General features: G+C 42.9%; 1 protein-coding gene across 1 annotated transcript in view; it reads right to left on the reverse strand.

The window, feature by feature from the left end:
• The window catches only part of PEMT (phosphatidylethanolamine N-methyltransferase), a 286,921-nt gene that overhangs the window by 67,643 nt on the left and 194,749 nt on the right, over positions 1 to 24,529 (reverse strand). Inside the window, exon 5 of the mRNA XM_077449505.1 lies at positions 12,000 to 12,111. Coding sequence (XP_077305631.1) covers positions 12,000 to 12,111 — 112 coding nt within the window. The remainder of the gene's footprint in view (positions 1 to 11,999; positions 12,112 to 24,529) is intronic.

Consider the following 24,529-nt stretch of genomic DNA (forward strand, 5'->3'; position numbering starts at 1 on the left):
GAGCAGCCAGTGCGATAGTCGAGCATGGAGCTCTGCTAGTCACCCTCCACCTCCGGCCACCCGTGTGCATGGTGCACTGATCCCCCTAGCTGCCTATGCTGCTGCCGGCCATATGTAGAGGGGGCTGCATGGGCCCCCTGCAGCACAGGGCCCAGTTGCGGTCGCAACTGCTGCACCCCCTATAGTTACGTCCCTGCTGGGTAGGACGGGGGTGTAGGTGCCCGGTATTGAAGCAGTTAAGGGACTGGTCCAAACTTAGCTAAAGTTGCTTCTAAGTCGCTGTTGTAAACAAACATCTGAGTACAGCATATCCCTGTGCCCTCTTGTAATGCTGTATAAAAATACTTCCACAGCCCCCTGAGGCCGACCCGTTACATTTCTATGAAATAACATTTCTGGCGCAGAGGACTGGATACAGTGTCATTATAATTGGCCCCGTTCCGACTTCATTACATCTTCTGTTGGCAGCTGTTAGTGAGGCCTGATTGTACTAATACTAATCTCCTATCAGCTGCTTGATATGTTGATGCAAATGGGAACAAATTTACATGGCTGCTGATTGCTATAATTGACGAACTGCGCCAAGAGCCCCCCAAAGGCTGGGGTTTGGTTACAAGATATTAATTCATTACAACCTATCGTCAATTCTCTCGCCTTTCCCTTGGTAACTGGGCCTGGTTACTGTAACAGCAGGGAGATATACATTAAATCAGTCAGTAATTTGCTTATGAGAACAATAAGTAGACAATGTACTTTCTGCAATTAGCACCCTTGCACACCAGCTGAGCTTAAAGGGGTTGTAATGGCTCGTGTTTATTCACCTTAATGCATCCTATGTATTAAAGAGGAGTTCTGCTTAAAAAAAAATTTTTAAAAAATTAAAAGTCAGCAGCTACAAATACTGCAGCTAATAATCGGACACTTACCTGTCCCAGGGTCCAGCAATGCGGGGGAACGAAGCCCCGCTCATCTCCCCCCCTCTCTGCGGCGCCGGTATTGTAACTGTGGGCACCCAGCTGTGACTTCACAGTGGGGCACTCACTGTGCATGCGCGAACCATCCCGCACACCGCTACTGGACGGGCAATCATCTGGTACCTGTGACGTGTCCCAGATGATTGCCGAGAGGGAGGGGAAGAGGTGACCTCCCTTCCGGTGCCGCGGTGTGCCGGGAGGAAGTGGGAGCTGGAACCCTCTAAAAAGAGGGTGTCCACCCCCCCCCCGAAAAAAATGTCATGCCAAATGTGGCATGTCAGGAGGTCACCTTCCTTAAAGCCGAAGCCCCCCTCCCAAAAAAATGACATGCCTCCTCTCTGGGGCGCTAGTATTGTAACTGTGGGCGCCCAGCCGTGGCTTCACAGCGGGGCACTCACTGTGCATGTGCGTACCGTGACTGGCTGGGCAATCATCTGGGGCCTGTGACGTGTCCCAGATGATTGCAGAGAGGGAGGGGGGAGAGGCGATCTCCCTTTCCGGTGCCGCGGTGCGCCAGGAGGGAGTGGGAGCTGGGACCAAATGTGGCACGTCAGGGGGTCACCTTCCTTAAAGTGGAAGTTCCATTTTTAGGTGGAACTCTGCTTTAAGGTGAAAAAACACCTCGCAGTCACTAGCCCCCTAGCCCCCCGCCCCGTTTACTTACTTGAGCCCCCCGAATTTCCATTGGCGCGTCCCCACCGTCCCTCTCTCCACGGGTTCCTGGCTCTTGATTGGATAGATTGATAGCAGGAGCCATTGGCTCCCGCTGCTGTCAATCAAATCCAATGACACGGGTGCCGCAGAGTCCTGCATTCGCCCTCTATGGACCCGGGAGCACGCCCATAAGGTAACCCCATCGGGAGAGCGCTTCTCCAAGGGGGTTATTCAATGCGGGGAGGAGCCGCGAGAGCTGCAGAGGGACCCCAGAAATTGATGTTTGGGGCCACTTTGTGCAAAATGAGCTGCACAGTGGAGGTAAGTATGATATGTTATTTAAAAAATAAATTAAAAAAATTATTCTTTCGTATCACTTTAATGTAGAATTTCCGGTGGTGCCCAAAAGAATATATCTTAACCACCTCACTCCTGCAAATTTTCTCTGCAAAATTGATACCTCATTTCATCCGAAGTCCTCCTACATACTGGACGTTTTTGCAGCTGCTTCTAGGGCCGTCAGGGTTTTTTTTGTGCCTCTAAAGTCCCTTGCATGTTAGCCTATGTGTCCACATGTTCAATAGTAGTGTTTAGTGGCAGGGGCTTTAACCACTTAACCACTTCAGGACCGCCGTATTGCCATTGTACGTCAGCACAATGGCACAGGCAGGCAGAATCACGTACATCTACGTGATTGCCTTCCAGCGGGTGGGGGGTCCCATCGGACCCCCTCCCGCTGGTTACGGCGGTCCGATTCGGTCCAGGAGCGCTCCGTGATGAGGGGATGGCCGTTCGTTTTCGGCCACCCCCTCTGGATCGCTCCTGGCCAATGAGAAGCTTCCTCCCCTGTGTATTGTTTACACAGGAAGGAGGAAGTGATGTCATTCTCCTCGGGGCGGTCTTTTTGACCGGACTACGAGGAGAAGAGTAAAAGTAAGTCTGCACGAACACTACACTGACATGTAGGTACACACAGGCACACAAACCCCCCCCGATCCCCCCCCGATCGCCCCCCGATCCCCCCCCCGCCCCCCCTCCCCCCCCAGTCACAGTGTCACTGATTGCATTGATCATTTCTTTACTGATCAATGCATTCAGTGTCAGTTGTGACAGTAAAAACTGTCAGGACAGTTAGTGTTAGGTCCAGGGTAGCCCCCTATCACCCCCCAATAAAGATTTAACCCCCTGATTGCCCCTAGAGTTAACCCTTTCACCCCCTTTTGCCAGTGTCACTAAGCGATCATTTTTCTGATCGCTGCATGTGTCGCTAGTGTCGCTAGGTAGCTAGTTATTTTTTTAGGTTCACCGCCAGGTTTTTATATCGCTAGGTACCCCGATATACTACCCAATAATGTTTTTAACCCCCTGATTGCCGCTAGTTAACCCTTTCACCCCCTTTTGCCAGTGTCACTAAGCGATCATTTTTCTGATCGCTGCATGTGTCGCTAGGTAGCTAGTTATTTTTTTAGGTTCACCGCCAGGTTTTTATATCGCTAGGTACCCCGATATACTACCCAATAATGTTTTTAACCCCCTGATTGCCGCTAGTTAACCCTTTCACCCCCTTTTGCCAGTGTCACTAAGCGATCGTTTTTCTGATCGCTGCATTAGTGTCGCTACAGTCGCTAGGTAGCTAGTTATTTTTTTAGGTTCACCGCCAGGTTTTTATAGCGCTAGGTACCCCGATATACTACCCAATAATGGTTTTAACCCCCTGATTTCCGCTAGTTAACCCTTTCACCCCCTTTTGCCAGTGTCACTAAGCGATAATTTTTCTGAACGCTGCATCAGTGTCGCTAGTGTCGCTAGGTAGCTAGTTAACTAGGCTCCCAAAAAGTCCCCCACATGTGGTATCCCCGTACTCGGGAGAAGCAGCAGAATTTATTTTGGGGTGTAATTTGACTTCTGCCCATAGCATGTGTGAGCAATATATCATTTAGTGACAACTTTGTGCAAAAAAAAAAAAAGTTTGTAATATTCCCGCAACTTTTGGCAAAATATAAAATATTCCATGGACTCAACATGCCTCTCAGTAAATAGCTTGGGGTGTCTACTTTCCAAAATGGGGTCATTTGGGGGGGTTTTGTGCTATTTTGGCATTTTATGGCCTTCGAAACTGTGATAGGTAGTGAGGAGTTAAATCAAAAATTTGCACCCTTAGAAATCCTGAAGGTGGTGATTGGTTTTCGGGGTGCCGTGCGCGACTAGACTCCCAAAAAGTCCCACACATGTGGTATCCCCGTACTCGGGAGAAGCAGCAGAATGTATTTTGGGGTGTCATTTCACATATAACCATGGCATGTGTGAGCAATATATCATTTAGTGACAACTTTTTGTAAAAAAAATTTTTTTTTTTTTTTTTGTCATTATTCAATCCCTTAGGACAAAAAAAATAAATATTCAATGGGCTCAACATACCCATCAGCAATTTCCTTGGGGTGTCTACTTTCCAAAATGGGGTCATTTGGGGGGGATTTGTACTGCCCTGCCATTTTAGCACCTCAAGAAATGAGATCGGCAGTCATAAATTAAAAGCTGTGTAAATTCCAGAAAATGTACTCTAGTTTGTAGACGCTATAACTTTTGCGCAAACCAAAAAATATACGCTTATTGACATTTTTTTTACTAAAGACATGTGGCTGAATAAATTTTGCCCTCAATGTATGACTAAAATTTAGTTTATTCGATTTTTCTTATAACAAAAAGAAGAAAATATCTTTTTTTTTCAAAATTTAGCTCTTTTTTCATTTATATCGCAAAAAAAAAAAATCGCAGAGGCAATCAAATACCATCAAAAGAAAGCTCTATTTGTGGGAAGAAAAGGACGCAAATTTCGTTTGGGTGCAATATTGCATGACCGCGCAATTACCAGTTAAAGCAGCGCAGTGCGAAATTGCAAAAAGACCTCTGGTCCTTAAGGTGTTTATTGGTCCGGAACTGAAGTGGTTAAAGAACGAAATTCTTTTTGACACTTGTTTACAAGTTAAAATCATTTTTTTTTGCTAGAAAATTACTTAGAACCCCTAAACATTATATATATTTTTTTCAGACACTCTAGAAAATAAAATGGCGGTCATTGCAATACTTTACGTCACACCGTATTTGCGCAGTGGTCTTACAAGCGCATTTTTTGACATACACTTTTTTTACATAAAAAAATAAGACAGCAATAAATTTAGCCATTTTTTCTTTATATTGTGAAATATAATGTTACGCCGAGTAAGTCGATACCCAACATGTCATGCATTAAAACTACGCCCGCTCATGGAATGGTGACAAACTTTTACACTTAAAAATCTCCATAGGCGAATTCATTTCTACAGGCTACATGTTTTGAGGTGTTTTTATATGCGGACTTTACTTACATAGGCGTTCACTTTTGCGCACAAGCTCAGTCGGGACGGGGCACTTTAAAAAACATTTTTCTTATTTATTTTACTTTTTCATTTTACACAGTTCTTTTAAAAAAATAAAAATAAATAACTTGATTCACTTTTAATCCTATTACAAGCATTGTAAACATCCCTTGTAATAGAAAAAAAGCATGACAGAGCCTCTTAAATATGAGATCTGGGGTCAAAAAGATGTCAGATCTAATATTTACACTAAAATGCAATTTAAAAAAAAAAAAAGCAAAAAATTATAATTTCTCCTTTAAGACCATTGGGCAGAAGTGACGTTGGACGTTGCTTCTGCCATTCAATGTTATGGATCCGAGCGGGCGCCATCTTTCCCTCACTCGGCTCCATGCCTGTCAGGGGGAAAAAATTTGATTGTCTCCGCTGCTACTACGACTCCGGAAAGCGGCGAAAATGAACGTAATGCAGCGCTGGGGGGCGATAAAGGTGAGTGCGGTGAATCCGCCGCAGAGACCACTTTTATCTGAAAGCCAGCCACTCGCCATTGTTGAAAATACTGGGGTTATGGCAACTTGCTGCCATAACAGAGGTGTTTACCATCAAAGTACAATGACTGCAATTTGTGCCAAGTGGTTAAAGGCAGAAGAAAACCCACTGCCAGTGTGTCCAGGAGCAGCAGAGTTTTGGGAAAGAAAATGCTTGCTGCTGCTAAACACACCTTAAATGCTAGGTACGTTTAGCGCTTGAGCGTTAATTCATTTCAATGGCCCCTTCATGACCAGGCCATTTTTTCTGACATGGCCCTGCATTACTTTAACTGACAATTGCGCGGTCGTGCGACGCTGTACCCAAATAAAATTGGTGTCCTTTTCACAGTTTGCGCCCATAGCGGTGTCCGGGTGACATAGGGGTCAGCTTAGCTTCCTCATTAAATTTTCTAATGCTAAGGTTTGTGAATCATAACACTTGGTTTTATTTTATCGTAAGGTATGCTCTTACCATTTCCTACACCATGTAATCTTCTTGATAGTAACAGCAGTTGTATATTGTTTTATATTGGGATATCTTTTGTATTTGATAATTTTCAATAAAACCCATTAAAAAAAAAAATTTCCTTTTTCCCCAGAAATAGAGCTTTCTTTTGATGGTATTTGATCACCTCTGTGATTTTATTTTTTTGCGCTATAAACAAAAAAAAAAAAAAAAAAAGACAATTTTGAAAAAAAAAAAAACATTATTTAAAAAAGACACTATTTTAAAGAAATAGAACCCTTTAAAAATATATAAAAACGTTTTATTATATATTTTACATCTCATAGCAGAGCCAATTAGAGGGCAAGAGGGGAGTGGAAGAGAGAGGGGGTGAAAGAGAGGGAGGGGGGTGATAGAGAGAGAGGGAGGGGGGTGAGAGAGAGAGAGGGAGGGGGGTGAGAGAGAGAGAGGGAGGGGGGTGAGAGAGAGAGGGAGGGGCGTGAGAGAGAGAGAGAGAGAGAGAGGGAGGGGCGTGAGAGAGAGGGGTGAGAGAGAGAGGGGTGAGAGAGAGAGGGGTGAGAGAGGGGTGAGAGAGAGGGGGGTGAGAGAGAGGGGGGTGAGAGAGAGGGGGGTGAGAGAGAGGGGTGAGAGAGGGAGGGGTGAGAGAGGGAGGGGTGAGAGAGAGGGAGGGGTGGGAGAGAGAGGGAGGGGTGAGAGAGAGAGAGAGAGAGAGAGGGAGGGGTGAGAGAGAGAGAGAGGGGGTGAGAGAGAGAGAGAGAGAGAGGGGGGTGAGAGAGAGAGGGGGTGAGAGAGAGAGAGAGAGGAGGTGAGAGAGAGAGGGGGTGAGAGAGAGAGGGGGTGACAGAGAGAGAGGGGGTGACAGAGAGAGAGGGGGGGGTGACAGAGAGAGGGGGGGTGAGAGAGAGAGGGGGGGGTGAGAGAGAGAGGGGGGTGAGAGAGGGGTAGGGGTGAGAGAGGGGGAGGGGTGAGAGAGGGGGAGGGGTGAGAGAGAGAGAGGGAGGGGTGAGAGAGAGAGGGATGGGTGAGAGAGAGAGGGATGGGTGAGAGAGGGAGGGGTGAGAGAGAGAGAGGGAGGGGTGAGAGAGAGAGGGAGGGGTGAGAGAGAGAGGGAGGGGTGAGAGAGAGGAGGGTGAGAAGGGGGTGAGAGAGAGGGGGGTGAAAGAGGGGGGTGAGAGAGGGAGGGGGTGAGAGAGGGAGGGGGTGAGAGAGAGAGGGGTTGAGAGAGAGGGGGGTGTGAGGGAAGGAGGGGGTGAGAGAGAAGGGGATAAAAGAGAGGAGTATGTTCAATATGCTACCCATGTTCCCCGCACACTTCTGTACACTGGCTGATACACTGGATGGTGCTAGTGCACAGGGTGATTAGGGTGTGCCCAGGCACACCCAGAACCCCCCTTGCGCATGCCTATGGTGCCCCTGCTTAGCAGACACAGGATCTATGCCTTCTGTAGTGACAGAATGGCGATCTGCCGTGTTTACATACATCAAGTCCGCTGTACCCGCTGATCAGCTCCCGTTGTGTCTCATCACAGTGGGAGTGGGCTGGCACATGTACGCGACCCGGAAATGCAGGGTCACGTACTAGGTATGTGATCCTGTGCAGCAGAGCCGATATATATTATATTATATGATTGGCAAGCAGTTAAACGCAACCTAAAAGCTTGTAAAAGCCTTAGACACTGTTATAGGCGCCTGGCTTTTTTCTGCTAAAATGCTGCTGCCAGGAGAGTTTGCAAAACATCCTGTGTGCATGAGGCCTAAGAGTTGGCCTATTTCTCAATAGACCAAGAGGACTAGGCTGGAGCTTGGTGCTATTCTTCAACAGGTCAAAAGGATTAGGCTGCAGCTGATCCTCTGACCACAGGTGCTGCACAGGCACTGGTAGTCACAGGACAGGAGGCTATAAGGACTCAATAAGCCAAGAGGACAGTTTGAGGTTGAGACAAACCATTTACCACTGATAGGGGCGCCAACAATATTTGCTAGTCAAGGCCATCTAAATCTGGTATTGCATCCAACACTGACAATTCTGCTGTCTAAAGGTGTCTCCATTGTACCTCCATAGAAAGGAGCCCCCCCCCCCCCCCCCCAAGACAAGACGTGTGTAACTGGCAGGAACACCAAATTAAAACTAGAAAATGCATTTCCAAGAGAAAATGCGTGGGAATGCTGAATAGCATCAAAACTGCCCCATCAAAACTGCCCCATCATATTCGTCTATTAAAAATCAGTACATGGCATGTCTGTGCTCTCCCCCACTGCCCATCACTGTGTATAAGAAGCTTTTGGAAACCATGGAAACAAAAACAGACAACAAAAGCCTGGAATGCCCTAAATTTTGTGAAATTTTCTGAAATGATCACTAAACTTAAAACAGCTTTTTTCACAAAAACTGTAAAAGATATCAAACTTAAAAGCTATAACTAGATAGCTGAATATTTTGTGAACATTTTAAAGTTTGTTTGGGGTCTGTAGGTGAAAGTATGAAGGAGCTGAAACTTTTAGTAGTGGAAGAAGATTTTAAGGATTTTAAGCATGCTCTCATTGACTTCAGTGTTAAAAAAAAAAAAGTGTTAAAAAGCTTATTTTATACAACCTGCGGATCGTAAGTCTATAAATAACCCCATTTCTAAGCACTCTCTATCTATATGGGATAGGTATAGAAATTCACATGGTCTGCAATCTCCACAAAATCCGCTATTATCTTTCCACAAGAATCTGACTTTTTACCCAGCCTGGAAATATCCCAAAACCTTTAAAGCTTGGTCTAAGGCTGGTATCACTTGTCTATATAATTTAACTTCAACTACATCAATAAAATCTTTTACAGATCTATGTGAATTATATAAGCTTCCACAATCAGAAATATTCAGATATCTCCAAATCAAAGATTTTTATACTCCTCTTCTCAATTTAAATGTAAACTTACATAATATTTCTCAATTTGAAAGATTTTGTCTCAAGGAACCACATGCTAAAGGTCGTATTACATCATTGTATACACAATTGATATCTAATTCTAATACTGTTATACCTAAATATGTGGCCAAGTGGGAAAAAGATTTGGATTGTACGATCGATTCTAGGTCTTGGTCCAACATATGGTCTTTCACAAAATCTTCCTCTATAAATATATTGGCGTCTGAATCATCATATAAAGTTCTCACACGCTGGTATTTGGTTCCTGCGAGAATCGTCAAATTCTCAACAGACAACACAGGCCTCTGCTTTCGTGGCTGTCCAGAAAAAGGTACCTATATAGATACCTGGTGGCATTGCTCAATTGTACAATCATTTTGGAAAAAGATCTTTCTGATAATTACAAAATTTTTTGATCGTCCAATTTTTCCAGACCCAATTATAGCTCTCCTTAATTTAAAACCAGCCTTTCTGAATCAGAAACAATTCAAATTAGTTCTTACACTCCTGATAGCCGCAAAGCAGACTATAGCCAATGCGTGGAAAACAGATGTGGTGAATATTGCAGAAACCAAACGTAGAATGAATCAATCTTTCATCCATGCTAAAATGGATGCTATAGATAAAAACCAGATGACAAAGTTTGATATCATATGGAAACCCTGGATTAAATATTATACGTCAGATAATATTGACAACCGAGTTTTACTGTTATGGTGATTAAGATTTTTTATAGAATTACAACATTAGATGATATATAAAACCTCCTCCGGAGAATTATTCCCTCCCCTCCCCTTCCTATATACCTTTTATATTCTTCCCTTACTATATAATACTTACTATAAACATACTTTAGAAGTTATGGTCAAAACTTTAAAATCATATATTTTCTTTTAGACATATTTATATTTTCTTGTGATTAAAATGTTTAAAACTCAGCTATAAGAATGTTTTCAAATTCTAAAATATATAAGGCAATTTATTGTCATTCCCACGAGAATATCTTGAAATTCTTCTTTGCTATGTATCATCCGTACTTCAATATGTCTACTTTTTATTTCTGGTATCACATAATTTGTCTTATATTCTGTACATGTAATTTATTTTAACATAAAATAAAAAAATTTGAACAAGAAAAAGCTTATTTTAAAAAGTATAAATAGTAGAAAAAAGTTGAAGAAGTGCACACATCAGCTGAAAGAGCTGAACATTTTAAAAGTTGAATGGCTTTAATAGCTGAAAATATGCAGAAGTTCCGCAGAGCCAAAAAATGTTTTTAAAGGTACGGAATAATAATACTAAAGCTAAAGCATTCCCACTAATAAAATTTAAAAAAAGACCAGAAAAAAGTGAATGCAGCCATCACATTTAAGGATTGGTAAGCTGTAATATATTACATTTATTTTTGTTTTTGAGGTTTAATACTGCTTTATCTCGCTTACAAATTCAAATAAAATTACTAGAGTTTTTCTTCTAAACACCAAAATGATGTATTCCTTTCACAAGTATATACCGTAGTTAAATGTAACTAGTTCCTGAGTATTTCTTTAAAGCCCAACTCTGGGAAAATTCTAAATTATCCCTTGCAATGGCAGGACTATGGAGCATGCTTTGGTCTAGAAGAGGTCAGGAGCCTATACGGCCAGTGTGCCCAGGGGAGCAGCCTAGCTGTGGAGAGGAGGATTAATTAAATCAATCTTTTTTGTTCATCTAGATCAGTGCTCTCCAAATTGCGATCTGGGGGCCGGATGCTGCACTTTGCGTGCCTTTATCTGGCCCTTGGGGCACTCCTTCCACTCACAAGACACTATCCTCCTGCTACTGACATCAACAATGGGACACTATTTCTCCCACTGAATAGGGGGGAACCATTCCTTTCGACACCAATAATGGGGCACTATTCCTCCCAATGACACCACTAATGGGGTACTATTCCTCCCGTTGACACCAATGATGGGGCACAATTCCTCCCACTGACACCCATATTGGGGCACTACTCCACCAACTGACACCAATGATGGGGCACTAATCCTCTCAATGACACCAATGATGGGGCAATATTCCTCCCACTGACACCAATGATGGGGCACTATTCCTCACACTGACACCCATGATGGGGCACTATTTCTCCCACTGACATCAATGATGGGGCACTATTTCTCCCACTGCGACCAAGAATAGGGGAACCATTCCTTCCATCAACACCATTGATGAGGCACTACTCCTCCCAATAACACCAATAATGGGGCACTATTCCTCCCAGTGACACCAATGATGGGGCACAATTCCTCCCACTTACACCAATGATGGGGCACAATTCCTCCCACTTACACCAATGATGGGGCACAATTCCTCCCACTTACACCAATGATGGGGCACAATTCCTCCCACTTACACCAATGATGGGGCAAAAGTCCTCCAACTGACACCAATGATGGGGCACTATTCCTCCCAGTGACACCAACAATGGGGTCCTATTCCTCCGACGGAGACCAATGATGGGGCACTATTCCTTCGACTGACACCAATGATGAGGCACTATTCCTCCCACTGACACCAACGATGGGGCACAATTCCTCCCAATGACACCAATAATGAGGCACTATTCCTCCCACTGATGCATTGTTTTCTCCCACAGATGCAAGGACAAGCTCTACTTCCAATGGCCACAGTCAGGCCCCCCCTAAAGTCTGAAAACTGGTCCTTTGGGTCTAGGGCAGGGGTCTCCAAACTTTCTAAGCAAAGGAGCAATTAACCCTCACAGTTCAAGTGCAGCCCCCACTGCAAGGAATCATTTTTAAGTTGGTTAAATCTGTGTAAATCAATCTTGTGATACTCTGCACAGCATCAACTGGGGAGGAAGATCACTGCTGCAGTGCGCAGGTGCTTATAGGAGGAGGGAGCAATAGATCATTATTGTCTAATAAGTAGGCAAGGGGTGTGATCTTCACCATGCTTTTTTGCGACAGTAGAGAGTTCCAAGATCTGGCTAGGCTATCTACATATTTTAAATCCTTTGGTTGGTATAATAGCCTCCTATGTGTGTATTTCCATTGTGCATTTAACTGCTTGCTTCATTTAAATACATTTAAAATAGACTTACAACAAGGCCAGTCCCAGGTAATTTGCTGTACTGCCCCAGTACATTGGATTTTCTATGACATTAAAGGGGAATCCGGTGACTTTCTTATCCATTAAGATTCCAAAGTAGTCTCCTGAAACCAGACAAGAAATAATGTTTAGACCTCATGGTTCAAAATGCATGAATGTAAAAAAGTGATCTGTCTTACCCAAAGCAACCCCTTTTCATCTGCCAATATTCAACATGAGGGCAACTTGGATACAATCCACTACTTACTTACCATGCAGAAGATTACTCTGTAACAATAGCTATTTTGTTTTGCCTTAACCACTTGCTTACTGGGCACTTAAACCCCCTTCCTGCCCAGACCAATTTTAAGCTTTCGGTGCTCTCACACTTTTGAATGACAATTACTCAGTCATGCGACACTGTACCCAAATTAATTTTTTGTCCTTTTTTTCTCACAAATAGAGCTTTCTTTTGGTGGTATTTGATCACCACTGGGGTTTTTATTTTTTGCGCTATAAATGAAAAAAGACCGAAAATTTTGAAAAAAAAAGCATATTTCTTTGTTTCTGTGACAAAATTATGCAAATTATTAATTTTTCTTCATAAATTTTGGCCACAATTTATACTGCTACATATCTTTGGTAAAAATAACCCAAATTAGTGGATATTATTTGGTCTTTGTGAAAGTTAGAGAGTCTACAATCTATGGTGCGAATCGCACAAAATTGATCACATCTGATGTACTGGTGGCCTATCTGATTTCTTGTGACCCGAACAAGCCAGGAAAGTACAAATACCCCCCAAATGACCCCTTTTTGGAAAGTAGACATTCCAAGGTATTTAGTAAGAGGCATGGTGAGCTTTTTGATGTTGTCATTTTTTCCACAATTCTTTGCAAAATTAAGATTTTTCACTTTATTTTTTTCCACAAAATTGTCATTGTAATAGGTTATTTCTCTCACATGGCATGTGTATACCACAAATGACACCCCCCAAAAAATTCTGCTACTCCTCCCGAGTATTACAATACCACATGTGTGGGACTTTTTCACAGCCTTTTCCACTTAGAGAGGGCCAACATGCAGGTAGCGCCATCAGGTGTTCTAGGAGCATAAATTACACATCTAACTTGTTGACTACCTATTACACTTTTGAAGGCCCTGGAGCACCAGGACAATGACACGTGGCACTGATGACAGATGGCACTGATACGTGGCAATGATGACACTTATACGTGGCACTGATGACACGTGGCACTGATGACACGTGGCACTTATACGTGGCACTGATGACAGATGGCACTAATACGTGGCACCGATGACAGATGGCACTAATACGTGGCACCGATGACGGGTGACACTGATGACAGATGGCACTGATGACATGTGACACTGACAACAGATGGCACGTGACACTGACAGGTGGCACTGGTGACAAATGGCACTGATACGTGGCACTGATGACAGATGGCACTAATATGTGGCACTGATGACAAATGGCACTATGTGGCACTGATGACACGTGGCACTGATGACAGATGGCACTGGGGACAAATGGCACTGACAACAGGTGGCACTGGGGACAGATAGCACTAACAGGTGGCACTGGGGGCAGGTAACACTGGGGTGGATGGCACTGGGCGGATGGCACTGGGGCGGATGGCACTGGGGGAGGATGGCACTTTTTTAATTTTGTGATTGGCTGTTTACAGCAATCTGTGTTAGCCTGTCTCCGGGGGACACGGCAAACACAGAACTTCCCCGATGCGCTCCCGCGGCGGCGCGCATTGCGGAAGTAAACATCAGGACGTCCAGGGAAGGCCTCCCGGACGAAAGCGCCTGCTCTACGGCCGTCATTCGGCTATAGGGCGGGCGGGAGGAGGTTAACAAGAACCAGTCACAATTGGGTTTATGCAAGAATCTGAACATTCAGCCTTTAGGGTCAATTCACATTGGAGCACGACGCAAACTTAGCGCATTTGGGGGCCACCAAACTGCAGTGCCATGCATTTCGGTGTGGTTCATTAATTTAGCATTAACTCTTTATTTTGCAGTGGGAATACACCAGGTTATGTTACTGATGGTTCTACCTGTTCCGATCTTTGGAGTGCAACTATGTGTTCATTGAAGTTCCAGTTTCATAATATATGGCCTCCTGAGTATTTAGAGCATTCTTGCATATATCTATCATGCCTCTGATGACGATTTATGATGAAAGGCATAAGCGGGACCTTTGACGTATGGCATAAGCACGCAGGATGCTGTGGCCATCTTGAGAGTCCGCTTTGATGAGCATTTTAATCATCTTCTACAGATGAGCATAAAATTGTCCAAAATACAGTAACTTGGCAGACTGGCGCCTTAAGATTTCCCTTCACTGGAACTAAGGGGCCAAGTCCAACCCTCACACCATAATCCCCCTCCACCAAATGATTTGGACCAGTGAACAAAGCAAGGTTCATTAAGACATAGATGAGCGAGTTTGGGGTGGAGGAACTTGACTGGCCGGCACCTCAATCCAATAGAACACCTTTGGGATGAATTAGAGCGGAGACTGCGAGCCAGACTTTCTCCTGCCTGACTTCACAGAGTCCTGGCCTCAAGGTGATGACTAAGCAGGCGTGAAGTGTGCGAAGCGCCTCTACCCAGCATTCTGATTCCTGTAGTTTTTGGGATGTCCAAATAATTTTTTTTTGATCTACAGTGGTGCGAGGCCATTTCTTCTAAATTAGTTGTGTGCGGAGGCGAACACCTACTGGATCATTAGGCTTCCTGGTCTCGCCTGGAGCGGTGGGTGTGTCTTTTTCCATTGATTGGCCTGCACAGAATCCTGACCTCAACCCAATAGAACACCTTTGAGAATAATTAGAGTGGGGACTGTGAGGCAGGCCTTCAAACATTACCATAGACACACTCCTAAACCTTGCAAACATCCTTCCCAGAAGAGTTGAAGCTGTTACAATTGCAAAGGGTGGGCCAACTCAATATTGAACCCTACGGACCAAGACTTAAAGGCAGGTGTCCCAATACTTTTGACAATACAGTGTACCTTTACAAGGTAAATGCTTTCTGGGGTTTGCCGACGGCATTGAGAAGAATGCTGATGGTATAGTGGCATCTACCGGAGCCACGCTGTGTTTAAAGGGTCAGTGGTTATCGCTTTGATTCCTGGTGATGTTTGGTTGTCATAAGGCGCCAATGACCGCTCTATAATTTGAGGGTCTACCCCTTCTGGTACAGATATTGGCCTCATCAGTGTGGTGTTTTGTGAATCCACTTTTTTCACTGAAGCTGGTGCAGGGATTTTCACCTTCTATCAATTTCATCTTATGGACTTTAGTTGAATTTATTATGATTTAATTGAGCACTGCATTTTTATCTTATCAAATTTGCAAAAAAAAAGCCCATTCGGGCTGTCAAAATCAGAAGGCAAGGGAAAACGCACAATACAGTGTGATACGGCTCGAAATGCTCATACATTGCAGGTTTATCTATAAAATACTTCGATGTACTGCCTAATTTAGTTTAAAGAGGATTTCCAGGTATGGATGGTTTATACATAGCTACATTGGTCCAGCTGGGACCAATGTACCTATGTACTGTATGTATATATATATATATATATATATATATATATATATATATATATATATATATATATATATATATATACACACACACACACACACATACACGTATATGCCCAAAACAATGAAAATATTATGACTCCCCCCCCCCCCCCAAACCTGTGTTTGGTGGCTGCAACGCCGACTCCTTGTTGCATAAATGTGAAGGAGATGGGTAAAAGATAGCTTTAGCTCCTGTTCTCCACCCCTAGAGAATTTCTTACACGTTTCGCCCTTTTCAGGGCTTAATCATAGTGGCCTCTATGTACTGTATATACCATACCTGCCCGGTTCCCCTAGAAGCTGAAAATCACGGAGATGAACACCACTACTCCAGTGATCTCCACTTGCATCTGGGTCCTGTGCTGAGCATCTGGCCTGCTGCATTACGAGCACAGGAAGTCGGCTGCTTGGCACATGGGGCCATTCAGAGGCTGCTTTCAATTTTCTGAATGAATGCAAAGTGTTCTCTGATTGGATGAGGTCGAGATTGTGACTCTCTACCTCATGCAATAAGAAAACACTTTGCATTCATTTAGAAAATTCAAAGCATTCTCTAGACGGCGTCTGTGACAAGCAGCTGACTTCCTGTGCTTATAATGCGGCAGGCCAGACGCTCAGCACAGAACCCAGAAGCAAGTGGAGATCACTGGAGTAGTGGTGTCTACTTCATTGATTTCCAGCTTCCAGGAGGATTAGCAAGGTATGGTATATACAGTATGTAAAGGCCACCAAGATTAAGCCCCGAAAAGGGCAAAACACATATGAGGAGTTCTCTACGGGTGGAGAACCGGATCTGAAGCCATCTTTTACCCACCCCATTCACATTTACGCAACAAGGAGTCGGTGTTGCAGCCACTATTTTGTTAAAGTCTATTGCAAAGCATTCTCAGAATGTTGCCCGTGCCAACTGCCAAGCGTCCCGTTTTCAGAATGCTGCAGGCCAGCCTCTCAGCACGCGACCCAGAAGCAAGTGGAGATAATTGGAGTAGTGGTGTCTACTTCAGTGATTTCCAACATCTAGGGACTTCAGCCAGGTATGGAACATTCACTGGTCCAAGCTGGAGCAATGCACTGTAACTATGTATAAAGTATCCATACCTGAAATTCCTCTTTAAATATGAAGTTTGATTTGAAAGAATGACAAGTGACCTTGCCATGAAGGTCATTCTTAGATACTTCCTCTTATGGAGAGACAACCGTCTCCCAGTTGTGCTCCTGCGTTGTCACCCTTTTAAAGACTACAAGTGGCCATGTGACACATGCTGTGAGGTTATGTTCCACTGTTCATCCAGTTTATAGTCAGTTTAGAGACTTTAGCCTAAAAAATACATAAATTTGTCAAGCAGCAGCAGCAAAAATAAATAACTAGACACAAAAAAAGATTTCAACTTACAGTAGGTGCCATAATTTCAATTTACTGTTAAGATATCAAAACAAAAAAGGGCAATTAAGGGAAAGGTTACATGAATATAAAAAAAATCCTTTAAGAAGTGTACATTTTTACTGCACAAAATGTCACAGGTCTAAATATACACATTATGGTGCTAAAATGGTAATAAGTTCTGTGGCAAAGTGCACCCTAATGAACGGAGCAAATTTCCTGCTGTTGCCGGCTGCATCGCGCCAGCGTTATGTGCGTTAGTAACAAGATGGATGGATATTTATATGTGTATGATGTATAATGTATTCTAATAGGCAATGTACTTGCGTACGTACTTCCGCCCCTGTTATGAAGCCAACTGATGCGCAGTAATAAAGCAGATTAACAGGCGTGCGATTGCTCATTAATTCCTCCTGGATACGGTGTGGCTGGAGGAATGCTAGCAAGTTAGAAAAACGTACTTATGTTCATGTTATTTAATAAAAATGAAATTCAGCATGCTGCGGCTGAGATTGTTGCTGAAAGGCTCACTAAAATTATAAACCAAAGACCGGATCCCCCCTCCCGCTGTGATCAAATTTGTAAGTTATGTACCGTAGGGGCAGACAAATGTGTATTCTTGCATTAGAAAAACAAAACACTGTCTGTAGGCTCAGGACATTTAAACTCCTATGACGCGGAGTTGGGCTTTAAACCTGAACTCCAGACAGATGATTCATAAGTTACAATTTCATTAAGGCCACGTTCACATCATTGCGTAGTGGGAACGAGGGTTCGCCGTTTCAGGATTCTGTTGAGGGGTTTGTACGTGATCTTGCTTGTCACATAGGGCCAGCCCATTCACTTGAATATACACTATATTGTCAAAAGTATTGTGAATTCTGCCTGAGCTTTATGGCATCCCAGTCTTAGTCCATAGGGTTCAATATTGAGTCAGTCCATCCTTTGCAGCTATAACAGCTTCAACTCTTCTGGGAAGGCTGTCCACAAGGTTTAGGAGTGTGTCTATGGAAATGTTTGACCATTCTTCCAGAAGTGCATTTGTGAAGTCAGGCAGGAGAAGGCCTGGCTCGCAGTCTTCGCTTGAATTCATCCCAAAGGTGTTCTATTGGATTGAGGTGCAGGCCAGTCAAGTTCCTCCACCCCAAACTCCCTCATCTATGTCTCTATGGACCTTGCTTTGTGCACTGGTGCGCAGTCATGTTGGAACAGGAAGGGGTTACCCCCAAACTAAAGATGGGAGCATGAAATCGTCTTGTATGCTGATGCCTTACGGTTCCTTTCACTGGAACTAAGGGGCCAAGCCCCATCCCTGAGAGACAACCCCACACCATAATTAGGGTTGCCACCTTTTCTTCAAGCCAAATCTGAACACTTTAGTGGCGCATGGCATAGCACCCCAGCCGTGGCACGATTTTGCCACGATTGTCAGCCGACAAATTGCAGCAAAATCACGTAAACAGAATCATGGGATGCCTGTCACCCAAAAGAAGTTTTGCTTCGCGATTGGGGTGTTCTCCTATTACAAACCCTCCTCCCCCCAATACCCCCATGGCAGCCGACAGGGGGTACCATGGGGCCTCCTTTAGGGGCCCCAGCACACAGGGGGACCTGGACAGCAGGGGGATCAGAGGGGGGGCAATTACAGAGGAGTCAAAACATAACGGAGAGAGAGAGACGCCAGGTAGCTGCTGGTGCGGTAGTTTTTAATAAATTAAACATTTAAAAACAATCCACTCACTCTCCATGTCATAGCTGTAGGCATGTCAGATTGTGAAGTCCGCTGCCCCATTCTCCCCTCCGATCCACGCTGCTGTGGAAAGCCGTGTGAACCTAGCTTTAGATTTAGAATTCAGGTACTAGGAAGAGAGTGGGTCCAGTAATAATTGGTCCTTAAATTGTTTGTTGTATGGTATAATTTTTTTTTTTTTTTTGTTACCGTTTATTGCTGCTGCTGTATTTTGTTGCTGTTGCCTAGTTGGGTGTATAGCCTAAATAAAGTCTTCTTCAGCCTTGGTGTGTCAGAAGATGTGGCATTGCCGGAAGGGCCCATTCTTTCTCACAAACAGTCTTCAAATCTTGAAGGTTCTGTGGGCCTCTTCTATGAACTCTGATCTTTAGTTCTTTCCATAGATTTTCTATTGGAATCAATTCAGGTAGTTGGCTGAGCCATTCTAGCAGCTTTATTTTCTCTTTCTTTCAAACCAATTGAGAGTTTCCTTGGCTTTGTGCTTGGGATCATTGTCTTGCTGTAATGTTCACCCTCATTTCATCTTCATCATCCTGGTAGATGGCAGCAGATTTTCATCAAGAATGTCTTGGTACATTTTTCCATTTATCCTTCCTTCAATGATAAAATTTGCCAGTAAAAAAAATGAAAAATAGCCCCACACCATGATGTTCCCACCTCCAAACGTCGCTGTTGGTATGGGAGTGTTTTTGGGGTGATGTGCCATTTGACCTCCAAACATGGTGTATTATGGCATCCAAAGGGTTCAGTTTTAGTCTCATCTGGCCAGACTATATTCTCCCAGTATTTCACAGGCTTGTCTAAATGTTGCGCAGCAAAATTTAAACGAGCTTCAACATGCTTTTACTTCAGCAATGGAGTCTTGCATGGTGAGCATACAAGGCCATGGCGGTTGAGTGCTTACTTATTGTTTTCTTTAAAACAATTGCACCTGCTAATTCCAGGTCTTTCTGAAGCGCTCCACAAATGTTCTTTGGCTCTTGGACAACTCTTCTAATAATTCTTTTCACTCCTCTGTCAGAAATCTTGTGTCGTGGTGAAATGATGTTCTTTCCACTTTCAGATTATAGCCCCAACAATGCTCACTGGAACATGTAGAAGTTTAGAAATCATTCTGTAGCCAATGCCATCAGTATGTTTTGCAACAATAAGGTTTTACCCATCATGAGATGTTTCTTGTGTGACACCTTAGTAGAGACACCTTTTTATAGACCATTAGTTGAGACTGAACCAGCTGATATTAATTTACACTAACAAGGGGCAGGATTGCTTTTAATTACTAATAGATTTCAACTGGTGTCTTGACTCTTCATGCTTTTTTGCACCTCCCGTTCTTCATGTGTTCAATACCCTTTTCCCTGTGTCATTCCATTTTATTACACATAACTTAATTTCTGAACTTATTCAGAAATTATGTATGGACTGCATGGGTTTTTTGGTGACAATTTCATATTAATCGCACCTTTAAAAATAGATTTACCTAGAAAAATGGTGACGTGTTCAATACTTATTTTACCCACTGTATACACACACACTTTGCAGTGTTCTGATACATCACACTAGTACTGTATATGCCTTAAAGCAGTTCAACTGAGTGCAGAATTCAAAACATTCTGAGCATATACCAAGCAGTGTAAGCGGTAAATGTTGAATTGAATTAAATGTCTGAATTGAGTTAACATAACCGCGTCTTTCTATTTTCAAAGCATTATGTCTCAGCTACAGATGCGTGCCATATGTGTGCAGTCATCACCTTTTCTTCATGTTGGCTGCGCTCAGTCTGTTTGACGTCAATGATATAAAGGTATTGGTATATGTGCTTATTCTGACCCTCAAGTGTAAAAAAAATCTGCTGGATTTGTCCTGCACAGAATCAGAGAATTCCATCTGCTGAACATGTTACAATCCCTGCTACAAATTTCAAGCAAAGCTCCAATTATAATTTATTATGACTGGAGAATTTGGTTTATTAAGGGTACCCATACATGATGTAAGGTCACCGAATCTAGCTGGACTGGGTGATGATCACACATTTTGAGAGACTTCCAAGCCTGCCACCTAGCTCCTACTCTAATGGATGGGGGTTGTAGTCAACTGGGTATGTAGGCAGGTGCAATCTACTTTCTCCACTACAGGTGGCGCTCTCCCACAGTGGCACTGTTGTTGAAGAAGGAAGTCAAGGGGAACAGGGTTCCTCTATGGCAATGGTTCTCAACTCCTGTCCCACTAACAGGCCAGATTTTAAGCATTACCTTGGGGAGATGCAGAATAGAACACGACAATCACTGAGCAGTAAATGATATCGCCTGTGATGCAGTTCAGTTATCTTGCAAACCTGGCCTGTTATTGGGTCTTGAAGACAGGAGTGGAGGACCACTGATATATGGTCTCCTGGGTCCCTGGGAAGCTATCCTATTGGATGCCGTAACCACGTAAATTTAGCAACCATCTTGGGCCAGCCAACAGAGAGAAACGTCACTGAGAGCTTTGCAGAAAGGTAATTAAACACTACAGGTATAGGTGTTTAGGTCCAGTTTCATGAATGGGATTTACAACCATTTTAAAATGAATATTTGATTATCCTGTTTCCAATGGGATTACAAGTAGCGATTTGAAGACCCTCTACACAAGCATGGTCCTGAGAAATGTCACACAGCCATCGCTGGAATGCATGTAGAAAAGAATTGGCTGCAAAGATGCTGCAGGAGGTCAGCAGCGTTGAGATGTAACAAAGTCTCTATGAAAAAAGATGAAATATTATTTTCTAAGAGGAAAAAAGGAAATGTGCAGAATACACTGTGGTTGACTTTCTAAAACTGGAGGGTGTAAAATCTGGTACAGCTCTGCATAGAAACCAATCAGCTTCCTTTTTTTTTTTTTGGCAAAGCTTCATTGAACAAGCTGAAGTTAGAAGCCTAAAAATGAAAAAAAAAGACCCTCGTCTGTTTCCATATCCTGGGCCCCTCTATTGGCATGATGGGGCCCAGAGAAATGTAATTTTACGCTCTGGTTAAACAAGTGGAGGTGTGATCTAGTAAAATCCATTTATTAATTTAGGCAGAAATTAACAATAAAGCTGCCTGCCCCGACCCCCCCCCCCCGTTTAGCTGATGGAGCCTGGGCCCAGTACAATAGGTCTGGTTGTACTGCCTTATCAGCTTCCCTGGAGGCCGTCATATGATTATTATTATTGTACAGGATTTATATAGCGCCAACAGTTTGCGAAGTGCTTTACAATATAAAAGTGGACAATATACCAACAGTTCATTTCAGAACAAGAGGGTTAGAAGGGCCCTGTGAGCTTACAATCTAAGAGGGAGAGGCTGGTGAAACAAAAAGGGTATTGACTATGAGGGATGAAATGATGAGGTAAGTAGAAAATCCGGTTGTTAGCTGGAGGCAGGATAGGCCTCCCTGAATAGAGTTTTCTGAAAGATTGAGTTTGAGGAAGGTGTGTGACATCCATGCTGATATGTTAGTTAGAAAGTTAGTAATGCATGAGGAAACTGAAGGACTGAGGAGAGGAGTAGAGAGATAGATTTGTGTGTCGTCAGCATAGAGGGGATACTGGAAGCCATGGGAGTTTATTTCAGACCAAGGCAGGACGTGTAAATGGAGAAGAGAAGGGGTCAGAGGACAAAACCTTGAGGTACCCCCACAGAAAGAGGAAGTGGAGAGGAGGAAACAGAGTAATAGGTCACACTGAAAGAGCAATGTTATAGGTAGAAGGAGAGCCAGAAGAGAGCAGAGTCTTGAAGCCCAAGAGAGTGGAGATTTTTAAGGAGATGAGGATGGTCAACAGTATAAAAAGGCTGCAGAGAGGTTGCGTAGTATGAGTATGGATTAGTGGCCATTGGTTTTAGCTGTTAATAGGTCATTAGTAAGTTTCAGTAGGGCAGTTTCAGTGGAGTGTAGCAAGCGAAAGCCGGACTGTAAGGGGGTCAGGAAGGTTGTTGTCAGTGAAAAAAAAGAGAAGGGGGGCGTGGGACTTTAAATGAAGCACCTCAAGGTGCTTCCATCCCGGTAATGTATACAAACTGGAAGGAAATTTGGGACTTTAGATGAAGCGATTGGATAGTGGAGGTGAGTTATAAATGCATAATATTCAATTGATGACATAAATCATAAAAAATATTTATTGATTTAGTATGTAGTACATGTAGAAAGCATAAACATGATGAACAGATTAGTACAAACATGGTACCATAAGATCAGGGTAATAGACAATATTTATATGGGTAGATACCCTGGCAGATGAATACCATGGCAACCCGCCCAAAACTGGCACATGTACCCACATGGTGTATATATATATATATATATATATATATATATCTATTAAAAAATGTTAAAACAAGTCTTTCCCAAATGTTGTACAATGTGGAAACAAGTTGCTAAATAGAGATCAATATCAATCCATATGGAGTATTTAACTGTAGCATCAAATGTAGCTCGACGCGTTTCGTGGATTTTTCCACTCGTCAGGAGCAGATGCATCGATAATTCCTATGGAAAATATATAATAATAAAGGTATAATATGTCATTATTTAAAAAAAAAAAAAACATATAAAGTATCCATAGACGGCTCACCAAACGCACTCACCAACCCAAACAGCAACCGCAATGCCAGGTAGATGGGCAAAAGCAAGCCCCGGATATATATCCCACCGCGGGAGCTGAGGCAGCATAATATAAAATTGCAACATCCGGTAGTCACAAAGTAGGTGGAATGTGACCAGGAAAACTTCCTATAATAAAAAGTGATGGTGTCTAATGAATAAAACCGAGATGTCTGAAAACAACACGTATTGAATTAAGTGTATGTGTGAACATGTGATTGAAATGTGTGTGTAGGTAAGTGGTTGGATCAAATAGTGAGCCAAAAAAAAAAAAAGAAAAGAGAGAGAAAGGATTATATATAATTTGTAATACAGTATAATATGCAAAGTAAAAAATGTCCAAAAAATCTGAAGATAAGGGCATGTGCTAGTGGTGGTAGTGCAAAAACGTGGATGTGTGTAAATGTAAAAATTTAAAAATGCAAAAAATAAATAAGAGTAAATAAAAAGTAAAAACGTGAGGCTAAACAAAAAAACTGCAAAAACAAAAAGGAGGGAAATCATACCATGGTGTCACAGCAAAGCGCTACCAACGAATGGATGTGCATTCGTTGACTTTAGATGAAGCGATTGGATAGTGGAGGTGAGTTATAAATGCATAATATTCAATTGATGACATAAATCATAAAAAATATTTATTGATTTAGTATGTAGTACATGTAGAAAGCATAAACATGATGAAAAGATTAGTACAAACATGGTACCATAAGATCAGGGTAATAGACAATATTTATATGGGTAGATACCCTGGCAGATGAATACCATGGCAACCCGCCCAAAACTGGCACATGTACCCACATGGTGTATATATATATATATATATATATATATATATATATATATCTATTAAAAAATGTTAAAACAAGTCTTTCCCAAATGTTGTACAATGTGGAAACAAGTTGCTAAATAGAGATCAATATCAATCCATATGGAGTATTTAACTGTAGCATCAAATGTAGCTCGACGCGTTTCGTGGATTTTTCCACTCGTCAGGAGCAGATGCATCGATAATTCCTATGGAAAATATATAATAATAAAGGTATAATATGTCATTATTTAAAAAAAAAAACATATAAAGTATCCATAGACGGCTCACCAAACGCACTCACCAACCCAAACAGCAACCGCAATGCCAGGTAGATGGCCAAGGGCAAGCCGCGGAT

This window comes from Lithobates pipiens, unplaced genomic scaffold (genome assembly GCF_037356315.1).
Source record: "Lithobates pipiens isolate NorthernLeopardFrog02 unplaced genomic scaffold, aLitPip1_a1.2 Scaffold_22, whole genome shotgun sequence".
Taxonomy (NCBI): Eukaryota; Metazoa; Chordata; class Amphibia; order Anura; family Ranidae; genus Lithobates; species Lithobates pipiens.